This window comes from Bombus vancouverensis, chromosome 9 (assembly GCF_051014615.1).
Source record: "Bombus vancouverensis nearcticus chromosome 9, iyBomVanc1_principal, whole genome shotgun sequence".
Lineage (NCBI taxonomy): Eukaryota > Metazoa > Arthropoda > Insecta > Hymenoptera > Apidae > Bombus > Bombus vancouverensis.
This window is the reverse complement of record NC_134919.1, coordinates 10,485,805-10,507,727: the sequence shown is the minus strand read 5'-3', so window position 1 is coordinate 10,507,727 and position 21,923 is coordinate 10,485,805. Positions and strand designations below refer to the sequence as shown.

The 21,923-nt window shown below is 38.0% G+C and overlaps 1 protein-coding gene across 13 annotated transcripts in view; it reads left to right on the top strand.

The window, feature by feature from the left end:
* The window catches only part of LOC117163555 (uncharacterized), an 83,266-nt gene that overhangs the window by 9,727 nt on the left and 51,616 nt on the right, over positions 1-21,923 (top strand). For 5 of the 13 annotated variants that reach the window (XR_013059204.1, XM_033345937.2, XM_076621549.1 and 2 more), the window contains exon 4: positions 2,372-2,495. Coding sequence is in view for 12 of the 13 variants with exons in the window: in XM_033345937.2 (XP_033201828.1) it covers positions 2,372-2,495 (124 nt within the window). In the remaining variant the exon portion in view is untranslated. Of the gene's footprint in view, positions 1-125; positions 1,917-2,371; positions 2,496-5,107; positions 5,727-7,999; positions 8,619-15,794; positions 18,360-21,923 lie in introns of those variants that run through there. The other 8 variants (XM_076621547.1, XM_033345925.2, XM_033345927.2 and 5 more) reach the window with 4 other exon arrangements.

The window sequence follows — 21,923 nt, the reverse complement described above, 5'->3', positions numbered from 1 at the left end:
AGTCCAAACAAACATGGGAAGGAAGGGATATTTAAATAGAGATACGAAATTGGCTTCTTATGTGCTAAAAGACAAAATCAAAGATGTGTTGATTAAACACATATCCTTTCCTTCTCTGTTGACAGACTAGTGTGGAGTGGGAGGTTCAAAGAGATGGGAAGAGTGACGAAACTATGGATGTACAGAACATGACCCAAAATCAACAAGATCCTGCTGTGATACAAGTTTCTCGCGAAAGCACTATCATGGCTGGAGGTTCTATGTCTATCAATATGTCAGGGACTGCATTTAATAATCCTTACAAAGCTTCACAGAATCAATCTATATCTTTAAAGTCTAATTCGCACAAGAGCAATAACATCGAATTCAATTCTTTATTTGGTTCACTTCCTGAAAGTAATGCCAGTGGTAAAAAGTTTAACAGTAATAATGATGTAAATAGATCAATAATTGTAAATCCACAGCCAAGCATGTCAGTAACTCAATCAAGTTTATGTAACATTTCACAACGTTCTATTACTCAAAGTAGAAAGGCTGGTAGATTCAAAATTGGGTGGTTAGATATGTACTCTTGGCTTGAATATGACGAAAGAACGAATCTTATGTTTTGTAAATATTGTAGAAAATGGAGTGATTCAATTCCCGAAATACGTACTTCATTTGCTGCTGGGAATGGTAATTTTAGACTCGAGATTGTCAATCATCATGATAAGTGCAAGGCTCATAATTTGTGTGTAGCTAAAGAAAGCAAAGCAAAAGAAAATTATTCTTACATCATGGAAACCTGTTGACTTTTCATTATAATTGTATCTTAATAACAGCTGATTTTTGATTAATTTTGCTCAATTAAGATTCAATCTAATTTCAGTCATTAACAAAATATTTTGATTATGCAAAAGAAGGTTCGATGAATGCTATAAAAAACTGTCAACATTTTTTTACTTCCTATTATTATAAGGCCTATATCTTCATATATGTCTGCAATTATTTAAGGCTGTACAAACTTTACCACCCATACCACATTTTGATAAAATTTAATTGTGTTATTTATTTGCTCTTAAAAACATGTTCATGCCATAATACATATTTTGAAAGCAGTTCAAAAGGATATATATCCTTCCTTATATTATACTCAGTTTTACTAAACCATTAAACTGTCTATGCAATTTTGGGTGAGTGAACGTAAATTACGAAGTTTGTCTTCTTTCAATATATATATATAGTCTCTTTTATAAAATCTTTGTAATTAATTGTTGTTGAAACGAACTAAATTTAAATAATGATGTGTTTAATATTTCGTGCTATACATATATTTTCAATTGAGTTGAGAATTTTAGCTCTTATTACGATATTTTTAAATATCTTATATTTGTATAATTAAGGCTGTTATTTTTTCATGGTTAATTAGTCATTATAAAATTGTTTGATTCATGTAAAATCCTTTTTTAAAATTTTATGTATCTTAGTAGATATATGACGAAATATTTTATGAAAATTATAAATTGTTTAAATATTTGTTTTTAATATTACGTTAAAATGCAACCGTTGTTCAAGTTTATAAAATTAATACATAGATGTTTAAGCGAAAAATATGTTTATATATCTATTGATATCTTTAACGTGAAAAAATATTTACACTTTTACGAGTTATATGTTAAAATTTATATTTGTATATTTGCGGGTCTAATATTTTTATGTAATAACATTTACACTGCCAGTGTGTGTTATTAACATTGAAGTGTTGTTAGAAAGAAACGAATTGCCAAAGCATGTGTATTTTTGTGACGAATATCTCTCGCGTGAAATGTAAATAAATGTGAAGATCCAATATTTTTATTATAGAGAATGCTGACTTTTTCTATGAAATGTACGATTAAGCATGCATTTAAGATTTCAATGAATTGTCTTTCATGAAATTGACAAATTATACTTTCTTCTCCCTTCTTCCCATACTTATTATTATTTATTATGCAAATAGTAAATAAAAGACGACGTAATTCCGTTTTATTAATTTGAATCAATTTCAATAGTTGATTTTATTTATACGAGCTAAAAAAAGTTCTTAGGAAGGATCTAAAGATAACATTTCGATTTCAGTTTTATTTTCGATATTATCTCTTTCACCATCTCATGTTTCCAAGTAAATTAAATATATCTAAAATGAATCCCTACCCGGTCAGATTATTCGAAAATTAACATTTGTTCCCCTTATATTTCGTTCTATTTAATCGTTGCTTAGTTTAGCATAGTAGACGAACGCGATAGCAGTAAAGTAACTGATATTTTTCGAGACGGAAGAATTGGTAGATAAATCCCTCGAAGTGTCTTTGTTCACAGTTGAATTTATAATGTATAATCGTGACGTGTGCAGGGTCATCCAGTTGGACTGCTAGGAGAAGAAGGAGGAGCAACAACAGGCACGCTAAGCGATGGTGTGTCAACAATTGAATCATCTGAACACCATAATCCCCCAGAAATGCTCGACGGACTCGATGGTAAGACCTATAAATATCTATCATTATGATCAAAATTACATTTAGATTTCACGTATTTCCTTAGCTCCTTTGAACACCGTTATTGCAACGACGATTTTGATAAGTCATCTTTCTCGTCGTTGTTAGTGAGTTTATCTTGGAATAATTCGAGGATACATTCCTTTTTCACTTCTTTTTTTCTCGCTTCTTTTTTTGTAGTAATTGATACAATTGCGAATAATAAAATGAATAATGGCAAAAGATAGCGACGGAAATACCGGAGATCTAAGAAATCGAGGGAGATGTGCATGCACGTTTGCAAGAATTTTTGCGCGTCGAGTCGTACATATAGGCGTACGAAGCGAGCATCCCTCTATTTCCAAGTCTGGCAAGCGTAGTGAGTGGTAACCTCTTTTTAGAAAACACGAACAACTTTCTTTGCTACGATGTATCCTGTATATGTGTATGTATATATATGCATACATGAACTGACGATATGTGTGCGTGTATTATATATATATGTATATATATATATGGGTATAGATGACACAATATTCATCCTTGGTGTTGTGGTGATGGTATCGTGCATTTGCTATGTCATTATAGTAGTTACAAACCCGTCAATGTGTTAATAAAGCAATAGGAACTACATTACATCTAACAAAAAAAAGAGAAAACAAAAATAAGTAAAAAGAAAGCAACAGAAAAAAAAAGAACAGTTGCTTTTTCCCTTGGGAAGTGGTATCGGCAAAGTGGACATTTCTTCTGTTGTTATCAGCAAATGGACAGTACTCCTGTTTGATTGAGATTCTTGAGACGGCTGTATGGTTGATGATTGTACATAAGGTCTCGTATGTGTTGAGTTTCTTTCCTTCTTTTTTTTCTGTTACTCTATACATATTTACGTATATTACATATATATATATATATATACATACATACATACATACATACATACACACGTGTATTTACATACACCTATTTACTCACACCTTTACATCTAACACATCGGTGGATTTGCGTGTGCGTGACAAAATAACGGAATCCACGGTGTGATTGCGCGCGAGAGCGAGTGAGTGCGTGTGGGTGTGTCTCATCTGCGTGAGAACAAATGTATATACGTGTGTTTTGCATAGCTATAAACTTTATTTATAAACGAATACATATATACACGTATATATATGTAGATATGCATATTCCATTATATGTACGTGTGTATGTATGTATATATTATACGTATATCATTACGGCGGGATTCTCTGTGCATGTCTTTTTACACACTGTTTTTTCTATCCTCTTACAAATACCTTTTGCCACGTTCTTACGTCACCGTAACCAGCGATCTTAATCTTACATTCTCACGCGTCTCTCTTGCGCCTGTTTGTTTTAACCTGTATCACCAGTACATAAGTAAATGGAAATATTAGCAACAAAATACGGACATGCACGTGCTGCGTTCTTGTTACGTAAGTGATCGATGGATCGAACACGAGCGTCGCACCGGTTCGGTAGCAAAGCGAGTTACATAACCCGAATCGTTTTCGTTTGTAATCGTGATTTTTCTTGAGACGAATTTCGTCGTGTGACTGACTCAAGAGAAACACGTTACGCTGTCTAAACGATATCCATATAATGTTATCAAAGAATGCAAGGATTTTGTTGCTAACGTGACGGTCCGTTTACCATTTCTTGAAAACTGTTGGCGCTCGATCTTGCAGTAACATCATCGCTGTCGTCGTTGTTGTCATAGTCTTCGTCGTCGTCGTCGTTTCACGATTGTATTAATTCGTATCGATGCTCGACAAATGGCAAAGGATGTTGACATAGAATTTCGCCATTCCGGCAAACGTTGAATATCGATTAATCTCCAGGATGCATCTCGCGTGTATGTGTCAACTAGTACGTCGATAAAAGAAAGTAGCAGCGGAACAAACTCGCACCACTTTTTTTCTCCGACTATACTAGCACTCGTCTCGAGAAAGTATCGCATTTACAAGCAAACCTTTTCAACCAGGGTTCTTCCGCTTGCGTTGGTCTTTTAAACGGAACTCTTTCTTTTTTTACCTTTCGTATGCCGTTTTAATATCTGATTTTGTATTTCTTTTTTACCTTTTACTTTTTTACATGTCGTCCTATTTTTTTTATACGTTTTCTTTCTCTCTCTCTCTCTCTTTCTCTCTTTCTCGATGTTGGTTTGTTCTCGTCGGTTGTGTGACGACGTGTTGTGTTTAGCTTTGCGTTTTTGTGTTGTTATTCTGGACGATGATGAGATCGTAGGTGTGCGTTTTTTGCTTTTCCTCTTTACGTGATATGAACGTTTTATATTTATATCTTTGGTTACGAGTAGGCATTTCTAGACATGCGTAATATTATTATATACGAGTGTGGTGTTTCGTAATAATATCATCGTAATATTGATTGGAGAACGTAATTAATTGAGAATCCCCTCTTTTCTGCAACCTATTTGACTTGACCGTAGAGTGTGATACTATACGAGAGGCATATACACGTTTATATATTCCTCTCTCTCTCTTTATATATATATATACCTTATCATGAGTCTGGTAGAGATTGTCGGTAATCATAATTAGTCGCCTAAGCAATTTAATTGAAACGGGATCTTGTAATTCCAGGAACATCAGGAACTTGCAAAAAAGAGAAGGATATAAGTAAAGAGAGTCAGTCGAAGCTAGAACACTCCAACCTCGGTACGGAGTGTTGTAAGCTTTGTGGCAAGAGCGTAGCGAACATAAAAAAGCACATGAAATCGCATTTCCCCGATAAATATCAGTGCCAAATCTGCATGATATCGTTAACGAGATCCGATAATTTGAAAAGGCATATTAAATTGAAGCACGGAATACGAGAGGGATCATTGATATCGCCGTTCATGCGCTTAGAGCATAAACACTTTTTAGCGAAATCGGAACCGGCTTACCTCACCTAGAATTCCATACGTTACGCTCGCGAAATACGAACGACGGAGAGTGATAAGAAATTCAGAAAAAAAAGAAGAAATAAAAACACGTGCGCACGCGCTGATGCAAATCGTGTGCTCGGCTATATTTATACACAGCGGTCGTATAGAACATCGAAAAGATACGCGCGATAGACGGACATCGGACAAAGAGGAAGCAGAACCCGAGATTGTCGCGTAAAACGGCCGCGTTGCTTGCACATTCCATGACACAGATGGAACGCGTGGTCGCAGTTCCATATGAAATTCGCCCTTCGTCGTGTTTGTCTTGTACTACTGGCAATCATTTGCTTTATTTCCCTAATCAGCGAGCGAAGATCGCGACGCTTCACTCGATTATTTTTAATCGTGTTCTTCGTTTGATATTTTCCTAAGAGAATCTAATTATTTATTATACGTCTATATTTTAACATTTAAGAGTTTTTATTATTAAGAAAATAATTAACGCTTAGCCAACCGTGCGCGCCACAGCAAGCCATACGTTTCCACCGCGCACTTTTCCAGGCATCGAAGACTAATATTCACTACTTACTTAAAAGACAAAGAAGTTTAAAAATTATTTAAGTATTTAATTATATTTTGTGGTAATGATTTTATTTAACAATATCACATATTGTTTGTACAGAATATCAAACTAAAAGTATATATTCTAAGTATAAAAAAATATAGGTAAAATTAAAAACATTAAAAATGACTAAAGATAAATAACGTGACTTGAATATGAATTGAAAATTCATAATGCATTTTAATATTTGCTTGCAGTGTGGCATCGTTCGATTATAAATTTATTTAGTCAATGCAACGTTTTAATTAATTTTGACATCACTAAATTGGTGTATTCTATTATACACTGTACTTTATAAAAGCAGAAAAAGTGGCGCAATTAATTGGGAACAATTCCAGGTAGACAATAACTGATAGTAACAACAACAACAACAAATAAAACACGTTGCTAAAGTCAAAAAGGGAGATCTCCCTGTTTGGTCACGCTGCGATGTTTTTCACAGAGGGGAGATCTCCCCATTCGGTTGGCTAAGTGTTAAGCGTATTGAATATCTAGCCGTTTCCAAAAGAAACGGTCGCTAGTATCTCCTTTTCTTTTATTACTAGTGTTCGTAGAATCACTTAGATCTCACGTTCACGGAATCAATTCGAGTACAAAGAGTGTAAAGGAACATTGTGCAAATGTCTCTTCAGAGAAAAAAAAAAGAAAAAAAAATATCGTGTTCGTAGAATACTACCTCCCGCGCGTGTGTTCTCGCGTACACGCGAGGATTTTAATCTTTTTTCCTCTTTAGAGCAAGCGAGAAAATTCTAAGTCTAACAAAGTGTGTTTACGTTCCGAAACGGAAAGGTTTTCCCTCTCAAAAATTGTCGTCACCGCTGCTCTTTCGTATGCACGCGGCGCATGGAACTGACTTTTAACACAGCGGCGCTCACCCCGCGAGCCCACTCGTTCATTTCTGACCAAAACTGAATTTCCATCGGGCCAGAGAGAAACCTCGAGATATTGCCTTTGATTAGATTTGCATAAGAGCGATACTTTGGCCGGCAAAACGTTGTACAACCCCGGCTTTTACCACAGGCGCGGGGATGATTTCCAGACCGCGAGGAAATTCTCCTCGAAATTGCTCGTAAAACGCCCCTGTTAACGAAACATCGACGCGTCTAGGGTATTTCATCCAGTTCCATGCCCGGTGTGCACTGTTATAATACTTACGCGCAACTTTGTATCTCGTAATGGCAGCCTTGTTCCGCAGGTGGAGAGAGGAAGATCAGTATTAAGTAACTATTTATACACTTATTTATAAATCCTATATTATATTATATTTATATTTATACATACATCGTAGGTTATGAAAGACGTCGAAGACTGAGTATACGAAAAAAAGAAAAAGTAAAAGAGAGAAAAAATAATGAAAGAAACGTTAAATCTCATGGGCCGATGTGGCTCGATAAAATAGTCATTATGAACTAGTCTCTGAGGTCCGAAGGCTATTGCAAAAAAAGCAGACTTTTCCATAGAGGTTTTTTCTGGTGCCTTTCCATTTAAAGTACAATATTTGTCTAATCAGTGATCGATAACAGATATATATTATATATATAATATTATATTATATACATTATATATATATCATATTATATATAATATTATATATATTATATACATATAATATAATAAACACAGCTATGATATCACATGCGTAAATATGTAACGTGTGCGACCAGTCTCTTCTATCGACAGTGCATGACATCTAATAATCGAACATCGATCTTTCTCTGTGCTCGCGTGCTCACCTGCACGAATACATACAGAGAGACTTACCTACGCGGAATACCTAAGAACAGTATACATACATACACACAGAGATACGTGCAGACTACAGAGACACGCCGTATGTCGGCTACCTATGTAACCCTTTCCTAGTAGAGTGAATCTGATCAAAGCGAAAAGAAAAGAGCTCGAGGGTAAACGGAGTGAGGCAGTCTCTCCGGATCGAATCACGTCGATGGCCGTTTTTCACACACGACTTTTCTCTATTTGCAGATACGACACTTTTAACCCCTCAGGGCATTGAGTGCGCGCCGATTACGTACATTCAGAGAGTTAATCTGTCGGAGTTTTTCGAAAAGCTGCCGTATACGTACACTAGCAAATGCAAACTATGCGGTCGGGTCGTGTCGAATCTAAAGAATCATTATTTGACGCACAATCCAGGAAATTACGTGTGCCCGCTCTGTGGCTGTCGTAGGACTCGACTGGATAACTTGAAGGGTCACATTAAACAGAAACACCCTGAGATACAGATACTGCAGAAGTCCAGCGGCACCGTGCAGACATGAACAGAGTCTTGTCTCTAGCAATTCTCTCCGTGATATCTTCCCCTTTTGCACGGTACGCCGAGCGTTCGAGCATTTACGAGCACCACGGTGCATTCATTGAAATCGCAAGCACAGCTATCGATTGTTTTCAATTGTGAATTTTCTTTAGGAATATACCACGTGATATATTTATTACAGTAGAACGTTGATTATCCGGATATTAATTATTCAACGATAAAAATGTCAATATAATCCGTTACACATGATCATTTATATTTCTGTACAGCAATGCAAATTAAATACAATTCTTATCAAAACCTACGTTAAGCTGAATGTGTAATTTCCACTTCTCTTTATCTGAGAGTTTTATCCAGATAATCGATAACCGATATATCATTAGATAATTATAAATAGTATTCTACTGTATTATAGAACTCGTACTTATTTTATACTACTTTTTAGGTTTAATTTCTCTCTCCCTATTTTGGGATTATTAGAGACTCTAGAGGGTATTGTAACGTTATCCATATTTTACATAGTATCGCAGAAAAATGTATTTAATCTTTTAGTAATTTCAGCGAGCACCGTAACGATACTTAAATCCTCGAACGTTCGCTCTATCCACCTAGAACCCTTTTTCACGAGTGGTGGTAGCACGGTCGAAGGTCGTTTCGTCTTATCCGCTTCCTTCGTGTCTCGTCAGTCAACGTCAAGAACCGTTTCGCCGGCCCGTTCGTTCGTTCGATAGGCTCTTAACCCCAAGAACAGCATTGTGTGCGCCGTTTCAGCGATGAATAGGTGCGCGGGAAGCGTTCCCGTTCTTGAAAATGGTGATACTTTAGTCACGCAAGGTGGTCGAAAGTATACGAGACTTTAACGACGCGAACGAGACGAAAGACGCAGCGTATCGGCTCGTAATTCTCTGCTTGCAAACCGAATGGATCGTGGTGTGAAATTCGTAGAAACCACCCCATTCCGTATCGGTTGTCCAACAATGTGCAATCGTTCGTATCGACGTTAGTATCGCGATGGATAAGCGGATTTCACGATTGACGAATAGTCGACGCACGTGTTGTATACTCGTCGATCAAATCGATCCAAGATCAACGCCTATAGTTTTTTGTCTGTAACCGAACACTAAAAACGAAACTACAAAAGGAAAAGTCGTTTCCAAAAGAAAAGAGAAAAAAACGGTAATAGATTCGTTATACATAATTGTAAATTAAGAGGCCCAAATGGTGTATCGTTTTACGATTAATTATTGATCGTTTGCTAGATATCTTGAGATTAATTCTATGAATTAGCCCGCTGTACTAAGTGGAGATTTTAGCGGAATGGATGGTTTGTAACTAAGAATTAAAAATGAAAATAGCTTATATAATAAATTTGAAACAGTGAAGAATGAAGGTGCTGGTACATCGTCTCGTAGTAAATAATTAATCATCTTCTAGACACGTTCAGATTAATCCCATGAATTTCTTCGTTGCACTGCAGAGAGACTTTAGAGGGAGAGAGTGTGGTGTCATAGGACGAGACACGTTATGTCACATCTCTGATACAAGGAACAGTTTCTCGTGTCACAACTCTGTCGACCTTAACACATGGTTGGCGTAGAGAATCAGTGGGTTTCCTTGTACATTAGTAGAGAAACCCTTGGTAGAGGCGAAGTGGAAATTAGTATTACGCGACATTTCTCTATTGGTCTCGATGGTAGTTCGTTTCTTGGTCAAAGGACGTTTCACGGTTAGCGATAAAAAGTGTTTCGTCGTTTTGCGTCCAGTCGTGACGACGACATAGTCCACTGGTTCGATCCTCCTTGCATTTAATTACATCGTGCTCCCTTCATTAGCGTAATTATTCTTTTTGCGCACGTCTTCTTGCACCGTTCTTTTGACGATCGATCGATCGATCTCCTTCGCCAACTTCCGTCCAAGCTCCGTTTTATTTTTCCAACCTCGACGCTGCTGTCGTTTGGCTGGTTTGTTAGCTATGCAGGTGGAGTTGCTGTAAATTAGCGGCTTAAATAACTTCTTTGTTCACGCCACTTTGCAAAAAATATCCTTATAAATACTGGCGTTTGTTAGGTGGTTGTTCCGGACTTGTCTTAATTTCGTTAACCGGTACTGTTCGTTCTCTCGCGAGTAATCTTGCTGTTAAGGAAACTTCGATCACTTAACATGCAGCCAACTTTAAGTTTGTGTATTGGAAAAATAGTAAATACGGAAGTTTTCGTGTTTATTTACAGCAAAATACTATTAGCATATCATTATGTTTTAATGTAACGTTTATGTAATAACTAATTAGGCCAGAGTGTAAATTTTGTATCACTTTAAAATACTTTCATATGATTACAAACGTTTGATAGTATGAAAATGAAATATACATAGAAGCTGATAAAAAAAACAACGCTTCATCGGAAAATAGGACTGTGTATTGCCAATACTTTTTGCAGATAATTGGAAAGCATCAATTTATTTCCATATTTCTAGGGAATACAAGCATGCTAAAATGTTTCATTTGTGGAAAATATTTCAATCTATCGCCCATCGAAATAGACATTGCTAGAGGAGTTAAAAGAAACTGACACGCTATTTTTCAAGAACTTCTAGTATTTAAAACATATTTTTCACACTATACTTTGTACATAAAATTCTTAAAATCATTTCTATGTCCGTTTTTACTCGCCTGTTTCATGCTATTTTATTGCTACATATTATCATTCGCCTGATACGGATCAGCCTATAACAATTTCTAGCTTCTGCATTTTTATCTTAGAATTAAATTCTTCTTTCAAACATCACTCTGATTGTAAAGGATTAAACGTTTCTAAGATACGCAACGTTAACAAGAGCCATTTGAAAAGAACGTGTAAGGTTCGATTCAATCTTAACCGACCTGCACTATCCATGTAAAATAATTTCAAATACACATTACTGAAATATTTTCAGACCAAAATGCGCTTCTAAAATAAACCTGGACATCCCGATACTGCACTTAGGATTCCATGAAAATTCTATTAGTCACCTGTCAGCGCGATATTCTTCGCGATCGACTCCGCCAGAGTTCTATTAAAATCCTCCGTTCCAAATTTAACCAATGGGAGAATTTGATTTCGCGACACTTCCAAACAGGATGCCCGATTCTCTAAGTCTCTAGGAACATTATCGAGCTAACTAACGGAATCCTCTTACATACAGGAGCCTTTGTGTCAAGCGTGCTCGATCGTTTCTAGTACGCGAACAATTTCAACGCTGGCTCCACTTGTTCGCTAATTGAGCCGCTATTCGTCAAATGTTTCTCGCCGTCTATTTTCCTTTCGTTTCTTTCCGCCTCTTTTTATTCTCCACTATACAGTTATTTCCACCTGGAAAATCAGCCGCTCGATCTCGCAGCGTCCGATATTCGCGCAGACCATTCATCGATCTCGAGCAAAGCGGCTTCGAAACGGTGTATTATACTTGTGGACGGTTCCGCGATGCTCTATCACCTGTTTAATATCTTCGAGAGGGGCGAGGAGGAGTTTCAGAGGCAGGTAAAGAAAGGATCGGTGAGAGAAAAGGGTGATGGAGTACAACTAAGAAACTGAGAGCAAGAGAAGATCCTTTTCGCGATAAGCTCCTTAATGGCATATCTTCTCGCCCTTATTACAGGGCCGTACTTCACGGATGAACGACCAGGGTAGGAATCGACGGGCTGCTCGATAAGAGGATCACCGGTTAGGGACACGTAGCTATTGCAAAGAGTTTCGTTTTCTTGTGCACGCAAGAGGCTTTTGCTGCCTTTCTCTCTTTCGCATTCGCCTTCGCTTTAAACTTCGCTAGTTTAGTCAATGGAGGAGAAGAGTCTGCAGACTAGGTACTCGAAACTGATCACGCGGCGCCGAGACGAGTCGTCACCAAGTTGTAGAAACTGGATTCTTTTCCGTTGCTTCGCGATCTGTCGAAAATACCACGAGACAGAGACAGGAGAATTATATCTGCTCTGTTGAACTTCCTTCGGGTTTAGCTTCTCGTTAAAGATAGTATTTTATTGTAAAGCGTTTCTTCAGCTACTTAGTATCTTTTTAATGAAATATTTACATCTGTTTTTCAATAGGAATTTAGAACGTACATTTATTCGTGTTTCAGAAGATTCGTAAATTTTTTAAGAAGATATAACCGGGATTGATAGTTCTATAGTCTTTAGGCTTGTAGTGCCTTTGTAATGAAATATTTACATCATCTATTCCGTAGGAATTTGGGACATTTATCCATGTTTTAGAACATTCGTAAATTTTTTAAGAAGATATATCCAGAATTAATGGTCGTATAATTCTTCGAATGGATTTTGAAGAGAAAGTTTTCACGGCACTTTTGTTACTTTAAATGAATTTTTACTTTTTCCGTACCTTTCACCGACTGAAAGAAATAAAAATAGGTGCGCTCGAAGTTCAGAGGCAATAGGTCAAGTAGACTTTAACATGACATGGAAAATATTTCAAGGAACATTGGCTTCGAGTAAACTACCTTATTTATTGTAACATTTTCCAAACAACCACAATTCCCTGAATATTGAAAATTCAGATACAGAACTTCGTATAGATATCTCCGAGACTACGTTGTTTCAGGATAATAAGAAAAAGAATTCGACTTATTTAATTCGGCTACAATACTCCCTTAAGTTTTTCATGTTCGCTCGAGACGTGAACAATATGATTTCTGTGCACACGAATATGTTTGTTTTTGAAGCATTAACAATGCTTGGAACATACGCACGCCGCAGTTACCGCTCGACTTCCGGTCGCGACTCCTGGAGAACCTCTCGCCAGCATTATTTCGCGAAGTTTCCGCATGTGTATGGTGCGAATTTTTCTGTCATTCCCTTCTGATTTCCCCTGAAATCTACCGTACCGTGAATATATCTCTTTAGAATTAACTCGTGAAAGTTAAAATTGATCTATAGTAATAGATCGTTGGAAAAGATAGCGTGGTTTAATTGAAACGGACAAATGGATGCAGTTGGAGTTGTTTCATTTCGGTTTCAAATCGTTCATCTATTTCTGTCAGTGATTTAACTAGATTTAATGCAATATTTAATGATCGCTAATCTCTTTGGAATACCACGTCATATTTGGATCGCGAATTATTCAAATAGCGGGCATTACTCGTACTCTCGTAGTATTTGGCGTATACGTTTGTTCAAACGAAATGTTTGCGTGCTGAAACGTCCGGATAATGTGAGATTCGGATTTAAACGCGCGTTTCAAATGTTCAGAGTAACGTTTGTCTTCTTTAGCTCTATCATTATTACCGCGTGCTCGGCTGAAGCGTGAGATTATTGTATTGCACCGGGTGTTTCGGAAATCTGACGATATAAGTCCGAAAAATGAGATTCTTTATGGAACATTAAATCTCGTAATAATATTTAATTTTAACGAAGTAAAATAACTGCAATATATTGTAGTAATTAAGATACTTTTATAAGTATATTTTATAGACGATTTTTCAAGAATACGATGTATTAATTGAACAAAAGTGTTTTATTTAATCCTTTGTATTGTGAGACCATATTTGATGTGATAACACGACGTAATGATTCATGGAAGTTAAAAATTGCTTTGGAAATATACATATGTCTGTGTACATATGGAAATTTTATGTTTTATACTCGTCGGTAATGAGATAATTTCAACGTCTCTTGTTGAATATGATTGTACAGTTCGAAATTTTCTTTCGAAAAGTTCGCTTCATTCTACAATTCCATCGCTGCAATTTCCAAGCTTTCGGAATTTGTGAATACTCAACTTTTTAGCTTATATATTTTATTTGTTAAAAAATTGATTTATATGCTGTAGTGTACTTTTATGAAACATGTTTCAGAAAGCCATTTTAGATTAACATATATTAAAATTACATGCATATTATATTTCTCGTATTATGCATATTTTATTAGTAGGAATAAAAAAGTAAATTTTAAATACCCATAAACAACTTTTTCATATCTGAGATCAGATATAAAATCAGACAATATTCGAATTGATTAAAACAGGATAGAAAAATAATTATAGAACGAAAGATTAGAAAAAAGTATAAAAAATCCTATATGATGAATTGTGAAAATTAAGGTTGAGCTGCGTGATCCTCTTAATCCTCTTTGATGGATACTGTTATATCCTAAAGCGAACTTTCAACCGTAGAAAATATTTCATCTCGTCTTTTCTTTTTTACGCGTATACCAATTTTTTTACACGCGATGGTAGCGATCCGTTGCAGGATGCATTTATCTTACGTCCGAATGGTTATTGCATTCAAACATCTATCCTTCGCTTTAGATGTCCCCTTTGTTTGCATTCATCCGATGTCTCGAGCGTGTCATTATTTTCGTTTTGGTAGGTTGGTACGATCAATCAACGTTAGTTATTGGTTCTATCCAGCAGCGGCGCGATATTCCTCTGATTTTGACCTAGACAAGGCGATAGGTTATGCGAGACTAAATCCAAATATATACGAACACTCCGCTTCGTTGAGAGAACTTACGAATCTCCGGCATGAGACGGTGAAATTATTATTAACCCATTTCCATCCATTTCGAGTTTCGTGCTAGGTGAAACAAGGCGAAGCACCGGATCTTTTGCGGCCATTAAAAATGAATCAATTTGCCAAGGTAGCTTTTAACCGATATCTGTCTCACGGAACAGGGAGATGGTGCAAGTTAAATCAACGTAGATATAAATTTCATCGACGGTTAGAAGACAATAGATTTTTTTCCACGAGTATCAAATTGGTCTAACGTGTTCATCGTGTTGAAATTATCCAACGACCGTTGAAAATAAATCGCCGTTTCTCATAACTGTGAATTTTCTCGTTCCTAGTTTTCCCTCGTCGAGTTAATAATCTCTTCTCCATTGCAGCGAATCTTTTCACGCGAGTATCACCTGGCAGAGGGAACGACGATGGGGTAAAACGTAGTTGGAGGGGTTTGGTCGTCGGTATCGTTGGGAGAATCGTCGCCGGGAGAGAGAAAACTGGCGTCCCAAAACAGTTTCTATGACAGTTGTACGGTTGTTTCGTTGAAACCGCACACATGTATCATAGTGACTGGGCTGCTGTACATACATACGTAAACGGGGTTACATAGCCTCGAATGCAGTGGCATAGCGGAGAGAAATACGAGAGAGGGAGAGAGCTTGAGAGATATAATGCTACTCACCGACCTTCTTTATCCTAGTTCCTACCATCCTTATACGTAAAGAGCTTCGTGTTCCCTCCACGTAACTCTCTCTTTCTCTCTCTCTCTATTTTCTTTCTGCCTGTCTCTCTTATTATACTCTAATTCTGCAGAGCGCAGTTGGCGAGAAATATAACGCCGTTATCGATGTCGGCGTAAATGCAAATGTCGGGCCTTGCGTTGTAAAAGATCGTCTTGCGTTGGTTAGAGCATACTGAAAAGGGATCCATCCATCCCGCCTTTCACGTTTTTTTTTCTCTCCCTATGCACGCTAATCAACGTCCAGTCTCTTTCTTCCTCTCTCTCTGTTACAGTGTTGGCCAGTGGTGTCTCACTGGAGAAGAGAGAGAGGGTTGCGCCCCGACAAGGTCAGAGTTCCAGCTGCCCTGTTGGATGCCTCCGCCCTTGCGATCCTCTCACGAGCCGAGGAATCCTCGTGCAGAGAGGGTGACGACGGGCGGCGGTGTGCTGGCAGTGGTGGTGTTGGTACTGGTCGTGTGTGCCGTTAGCCGTCGTATGTTTGTCCGGATAACCAGGAACGGTTGTCGTTCCCAACTGCGTGCAGCTGCCTGCCATTGTGGCACAAATCGGCCAGTAACCGATGGCACAGCGTAAGATCGCCACATCGACGTCGAATATTGTCGCTCTATTGGAATATTGTCCCTCCCTTCCACTTACAAGTGCGTTCTGTTACATCGTATTCTGTTCTACGTACATACATATGTATACACGAACTGCCAATCCAGCTCATTTAGCATCATCCTTTCATCCACGGCTATTCTGGCTTCATTCATTATAGTTACGCGCTCGCAAGTTTTTCCAGGTTTCTAGTACGTTTCGTCAGTCGAAATACGGAAGTCGTTTGATTCGGCACAAGTCAGCAGCTGGATAGGTGGCGCAAACTTTCGAGAACTTCCTCCGAAGAACTTTCTCGCAAGAAATTCGAAGGCGAGGATGGTCTTCGATAGCGTCAGGGTTCTGATTTCTCAGGCTCTCCTCTGCCTTGGTTTCTAACGAACGTGGCGATCTTTCTATTTTCGTCGTACCACTTCCACCGCCGTGACGCGTGTACGTAGAGGTATAAACGTATGAATAGATTCGAAAACATCGCAGGGAAGCAGTTGGATCGGAGCAGATTCCGCGAGGCGTATAATTATAAACGCTCGAATATCGACACGATCGACGACAGGTCCGCTCGGGTTATCACCAAATGATGAACGTTTTCTACTTCGTTCGATTTCATTTTAGTCAATATCGTTGGCTCTGCAACGCACGATAGAACATAAATTCGTATGCATGCTCTCAAAGTACGTGCATGATCGAATCGACGAGGCAGAGGTAAAGATACTCTGCTCTCTTCTCTGTGGCTGGCTTGCTAGATCGAGTTCTCCCCCTGTATTTTCCGTACGTTGTAGTCGGTGGGAAAAGTTCCGCGGAAATAAAGGACGAAACAAAAGGCGCAGTTTGAATGACTTCATCTCCCTACGCGGCGATCTTGCGGAAAACCGCACACCTACGCGCGCCGTTCAATTGAAACAGACCGTTTCGTCCAGTTGTTTTCTCCTCTTTCGCTCTTGCTTGTTTCGCTTGATTAGCTAATATGGCCGACAAAAGTCGCGATAGTCACTTCCAGAGAGGTTCGTAGCCGGAAATTTGCAACGCTGTGACTGGTCACTCGCCCTGAATGTGCCAGATTCCCGTTCGTAGCGCGTTGGCCAGAGCTTCGCGATTCTTTTCGAAGTTCATCTCTGGTCGATCGATCTTCGCCTCCCATCGCACGTGTACTAGATATACCAGGACTCTAAGCTCGAAAAGGGATTTTGCTACTTTAGCTCCGAATCCTCCATGCGATTAAACGCTCGTACCATTGCCTCGATCGATCTTTCATTCTTCAGAACGCGTTTCCATCCTACGTACTTTTATCATACTGCATTCTGATACGAGACAGAGTAATATCGATGACCGAAATTCGCTGGCTCTGGTAATTTCTCAGTTCAACTTACGTAAGTACGTCCAGAGTATATCGAATCGGATTCGACGTACATACGGAATACACAGACGAATGAACGAACTCGGAAATTTTGAACATTCGTTTAGGATTATTATATTACTGGTAATGAGTCCGGTGTAACGTACGAGCAACGTAGACGTAGTTGACGTAGAGCAGAGTCATTTGTAAGAACAATTTGATCTTCTCCAGATTAATAAATCTAATACAATCACTTCCTTTCTCTATTTCGTTCTGAAAATAGAGGACGATAGGCGAGAAGTACCGATTGGTCATGCGTTCATAGAATGATTATGGGATCGAGTTGCAGACATTGAGAATTCGAACGATGACCGCATACTCAAAGTTTAGACTTGAATTTTGCACGAATAAGCTACATATAATGAAACTATTTGTCAATCTCGCCAATAAACGACTTTTCCTTTTAACGATAATTTGAAAAATTAAATTCCACAGACTGCGTCGTACTCGACTAAATTGTAAATCGATCAATCGCGAATCACGCGTGCTCATTGTCACTTACAAACATAAATTTTCTGTTTGCTGATGGAAGTAGCGAAAGAACTGAACGCGCCATACGCCCGTCTACGTCTGCACCAGCGTAGATCGCTTTATCACGCATATTTAAAAAAAAAGAAAACCGCTATGGAGAATGAACACACGCCCGATGTACCTAGCAATTAGAATTTTTATCCTAGCATTACACGGTAGGTGTAAATTAAGCGACAAGGATTCGAAGGAAATAAAATGAAAGCAAAATATATACATATACTTAAATATATATATATATATATTTACGAGAATATATATATACTGTAATATTTTTGTACTGAACAGATTTGTGAAATAAATAACGATGATTCAAAGCCAATTCCAAACCGTGGACCACGGGTGTTGTACTTTATCGTACGGCGAGGTATTATCGCTCGATACCGTTGCAAAAACACCTCGAGTCAGTCGGCTGCTATTTTTGGGAAGGGCTGGAGGGAAAAGAGGAGGACGGAGATGGGTGGGGGAGGGGAAAAAAAGAATGTAATAAAAGACTGATAAAAGGAGACATGCAAAAGAGGGGGATGTGTGCTTCGTGGTCGGTGCGCTCCGACGCGCTGTGCTGATACACGCGAGAGTTGTTCTTTCGGCGGATGATTTTTACGGAAGAAAAAGCGACCAGTCTCTCTTCCCTTCTATTTTCTTTTTTTTTTTTTTATATATATCTCTTTTTCGTTGTTATTTTATTTGTTCTCTTTGGAAAAAAGAGGAGATTCTCGTTTCGATCGGAGGACAGAGGAATATGTATCATCTCTCCTCGAACAGCTGCTTCTCTCGTGTTTTCGTTTTTTCAGTGTCTATTAATCTTCTTCTATCTTGCTCATTACACGTACATCTCTCTCTATCTCTATCTCTCTCTCTCTTTCTCTCTTACTGTCTACCTCTTGTTTGGGAACACGATCTGTTGTACATCATGCCTTTGTTGTTCAGCAGAGAGAGGATCACACGCAATGTAACCGTGTAACAAGCAACTCACGCTAACGCATATTACCAGCAAAGAGTCTAACAAAGTCTAACCGAGGATATCCTGCACTAACACAAAATATATACAGCATTATTTTTTATACACGTTGTCGGCTCCATGGAAGCAGATTACTCGGTTCTGGTAACAGGTCGTACAGGAAAAAGATGACTTTTCTTTGTGGAATGGTATATACTTTGAAAATGCGGAGAGATCTCGATAAGAACAGTTTCAGTGCGTTCACTGTCCAGTGATTTGTATGGATACTGATACTGATTAACTTGAGCACTTAAAATAATTCGTTTGTTTTTAATGCGTGTCCGAATGTGCGTGTGATGGTATTTTCAATTATAGTGAAAAATATTATTTGTTTCGAGACGGAGTAAATATTATGACAAGCAAACAATTTTTTCGTACAGTTGTATCTTGCGACAGTTTAGAATAATCAATAATTTTTATCATAGAGTAATAGTCAATATTGAGGCCACGTATAACGATTTACGATGGCCATGACCTACATACGATCCTTAATGGAACAACTATATCAGAGAGATTATTGAACGAAATGTTATTTTAACATGTACTTGAAATAACGACTATCAAATTTAATACGTCACTTGGACCGTAAAAAATAGGTGAGGTGTTTAAGGTGTTCGAGTAAGTGTCGAGGAGACCCATTATGTGAAATCCTATCTTTTATAGAACAGTAATTTTAAAATTCAGTAGTTAATTCCATACTTCGATGCAAATATGTGTTCTTGGTATCCTCTTGAATGTGTAAAAGATATTGATCGGATTTGTAGCCTATTTTTAAAAGGCTTGTATTTTTAGACCTAAACAGTTTCCCTTTCCAACTACGTTGCATTAAAGTACATCTCTTCGGGCAAGCGTCATAAAAATTAGACTTGACGTGTTTTTCCTGCGTGCATATTGATCTGTGGCGTGTTAAAAAGATGAGAGAAGTTTGTAGATAAGTGGAATTGGAACAATTTCCATTAGTTATGCTAAGTAATTCTCAAAGACGTCATATAGGTGTTTTCAAGGGAGTGTCACATGCATATCATAAAAGTACGTGACGAAACTGCTCATTCCTCAATGAAATTACTCGGGTTCGAGATGTAGCAGCGAATGCATTAACTGGATAGGACGAGTTATGTGGATGTTGTAATTCAAAGAACACGTAATTCTGCATTTTCGATGAATCGTTTGTATTAAGAATACCTGTATATATCAGCAATAATATACATATAATCGTAAGAAATATTCGATAAAAAAAATTCAATAAAGTATCACGAAAGCACGGAAGAAGAAGTATTATGAAAAACAGTATTACAGTAACATGCATAAAACTGGACGGTGAACCAGAGAGATTTGCTCTCGAATTATTTTATACGACGAGAATATGAGATAAAACATTAAAATTCCTGCAAACATAGCTCTCCTATATTAACATTCTTCGAACGGGCCATAATTTAATTAATCGAATTATTTATTTTTTCATTCTGATAAAAAATTCTGTTTGACTAGACACATTCATATTTACATTTGAAACGAAAGATACACGTTTCTGATTACTGGTTAATAACAAATTCAATGAATCACGATAAATATATCTCTTAAAAATCGAAGAATCTATATAAATTCGTGCTACTTTCCCATACAACGTGTGTGAAAGTCGCTCATGTTCTAGAGGTATCGGGGCTTAAAATCACTCGAAGCAGTGACGCCAAACTGTTCGACTATCCACGGCTTTGAAAGATCTCATTCCACATTTTCGATTTACTTTTTCCCCCAAAGAATTAGCCGTTTTTCCCGCGCACGCCACCTGTTATCACGTAAAGAGGCCACGGTTACCTATATATATATATATTTATATATATATGTACATAAATGTGTAAAGGAACAAGGTTGTACAAAGTTCTCTTACAGCGAGCGGGACGACGTCGACGATTCGACGTTTAAACCGTATTCCGCTGCGCGCTCGGTACTGTTACCTCTTTGAGCATCTCGCGAAATGAAAACGTGCTCTCGGCGTGCTCGTCGGAAATCAGATTTTATTGAAAATCGAACCAGCTGCAGAACGTCAAAAGTTTTAACGTCTTTGAAACGCGTTTTCTCCGCCCCTCTTTCACCTAGCGTCACTCTCCGTCCTTCGTCCCCCAATCCAGCTCCCTTTCTCTTCCTCTTTTTTCCTCCCCTTTTTCCTCCCCCTTTTTTCCTCCCCTTTTTCTCCCTTCTCGTCGACGCCCTTCCCACCAACGTTACCGTTAGTCGAGCTGATCGATCGAGAAGTTCAACGAAATGACCTTTTACCTTTTCCCCATAAACGCCCGTTATCTAGCCTATCACGCAAATATTATTTAAATTGTACGTTAATCGGGAACACAGACAAAGAGAGAGAGAGAAAGAGAGAGAGAGAGAAAGAGAAAGAAAGAAAGGTAGCGTGAATGCAGTAGATCGATACGTCGACTCGCCGTGGAATCGTTTTATCAGCGACAGATATTCGCATATATACACGCGCATATGTATACGGGGTGTTCTAAATCATGATGGAATCGACAGATGGGCGATTCTACGTGCGAAAATAAGTCGGAAATATAGAATGACGTTTCTTCGTTTCCGCACGCATCGTTTCCGATCAAATGGAATTTGAAAATTTCGTTGGTATGTGCGAACTTGCCCAATTACCGAGTTTATAATCAACAGAAGGTTATACTACTCGCGAAGATAAGACAAAAATGTAGAACAAAATTTCTCCGTTTGAAGCCTTGTTTTCACGAAAGTTGCATTTCCACGTGTTTAGTTGACTGTTGCGATATTTTCATTTTGTCGGAAACGAAACGTTCTACGAAGAAATTTCATTCCACATTTCCGACTTATTTTCACACGTAGAATCGCCGCCTTGTCGATCGTACCATAATTACC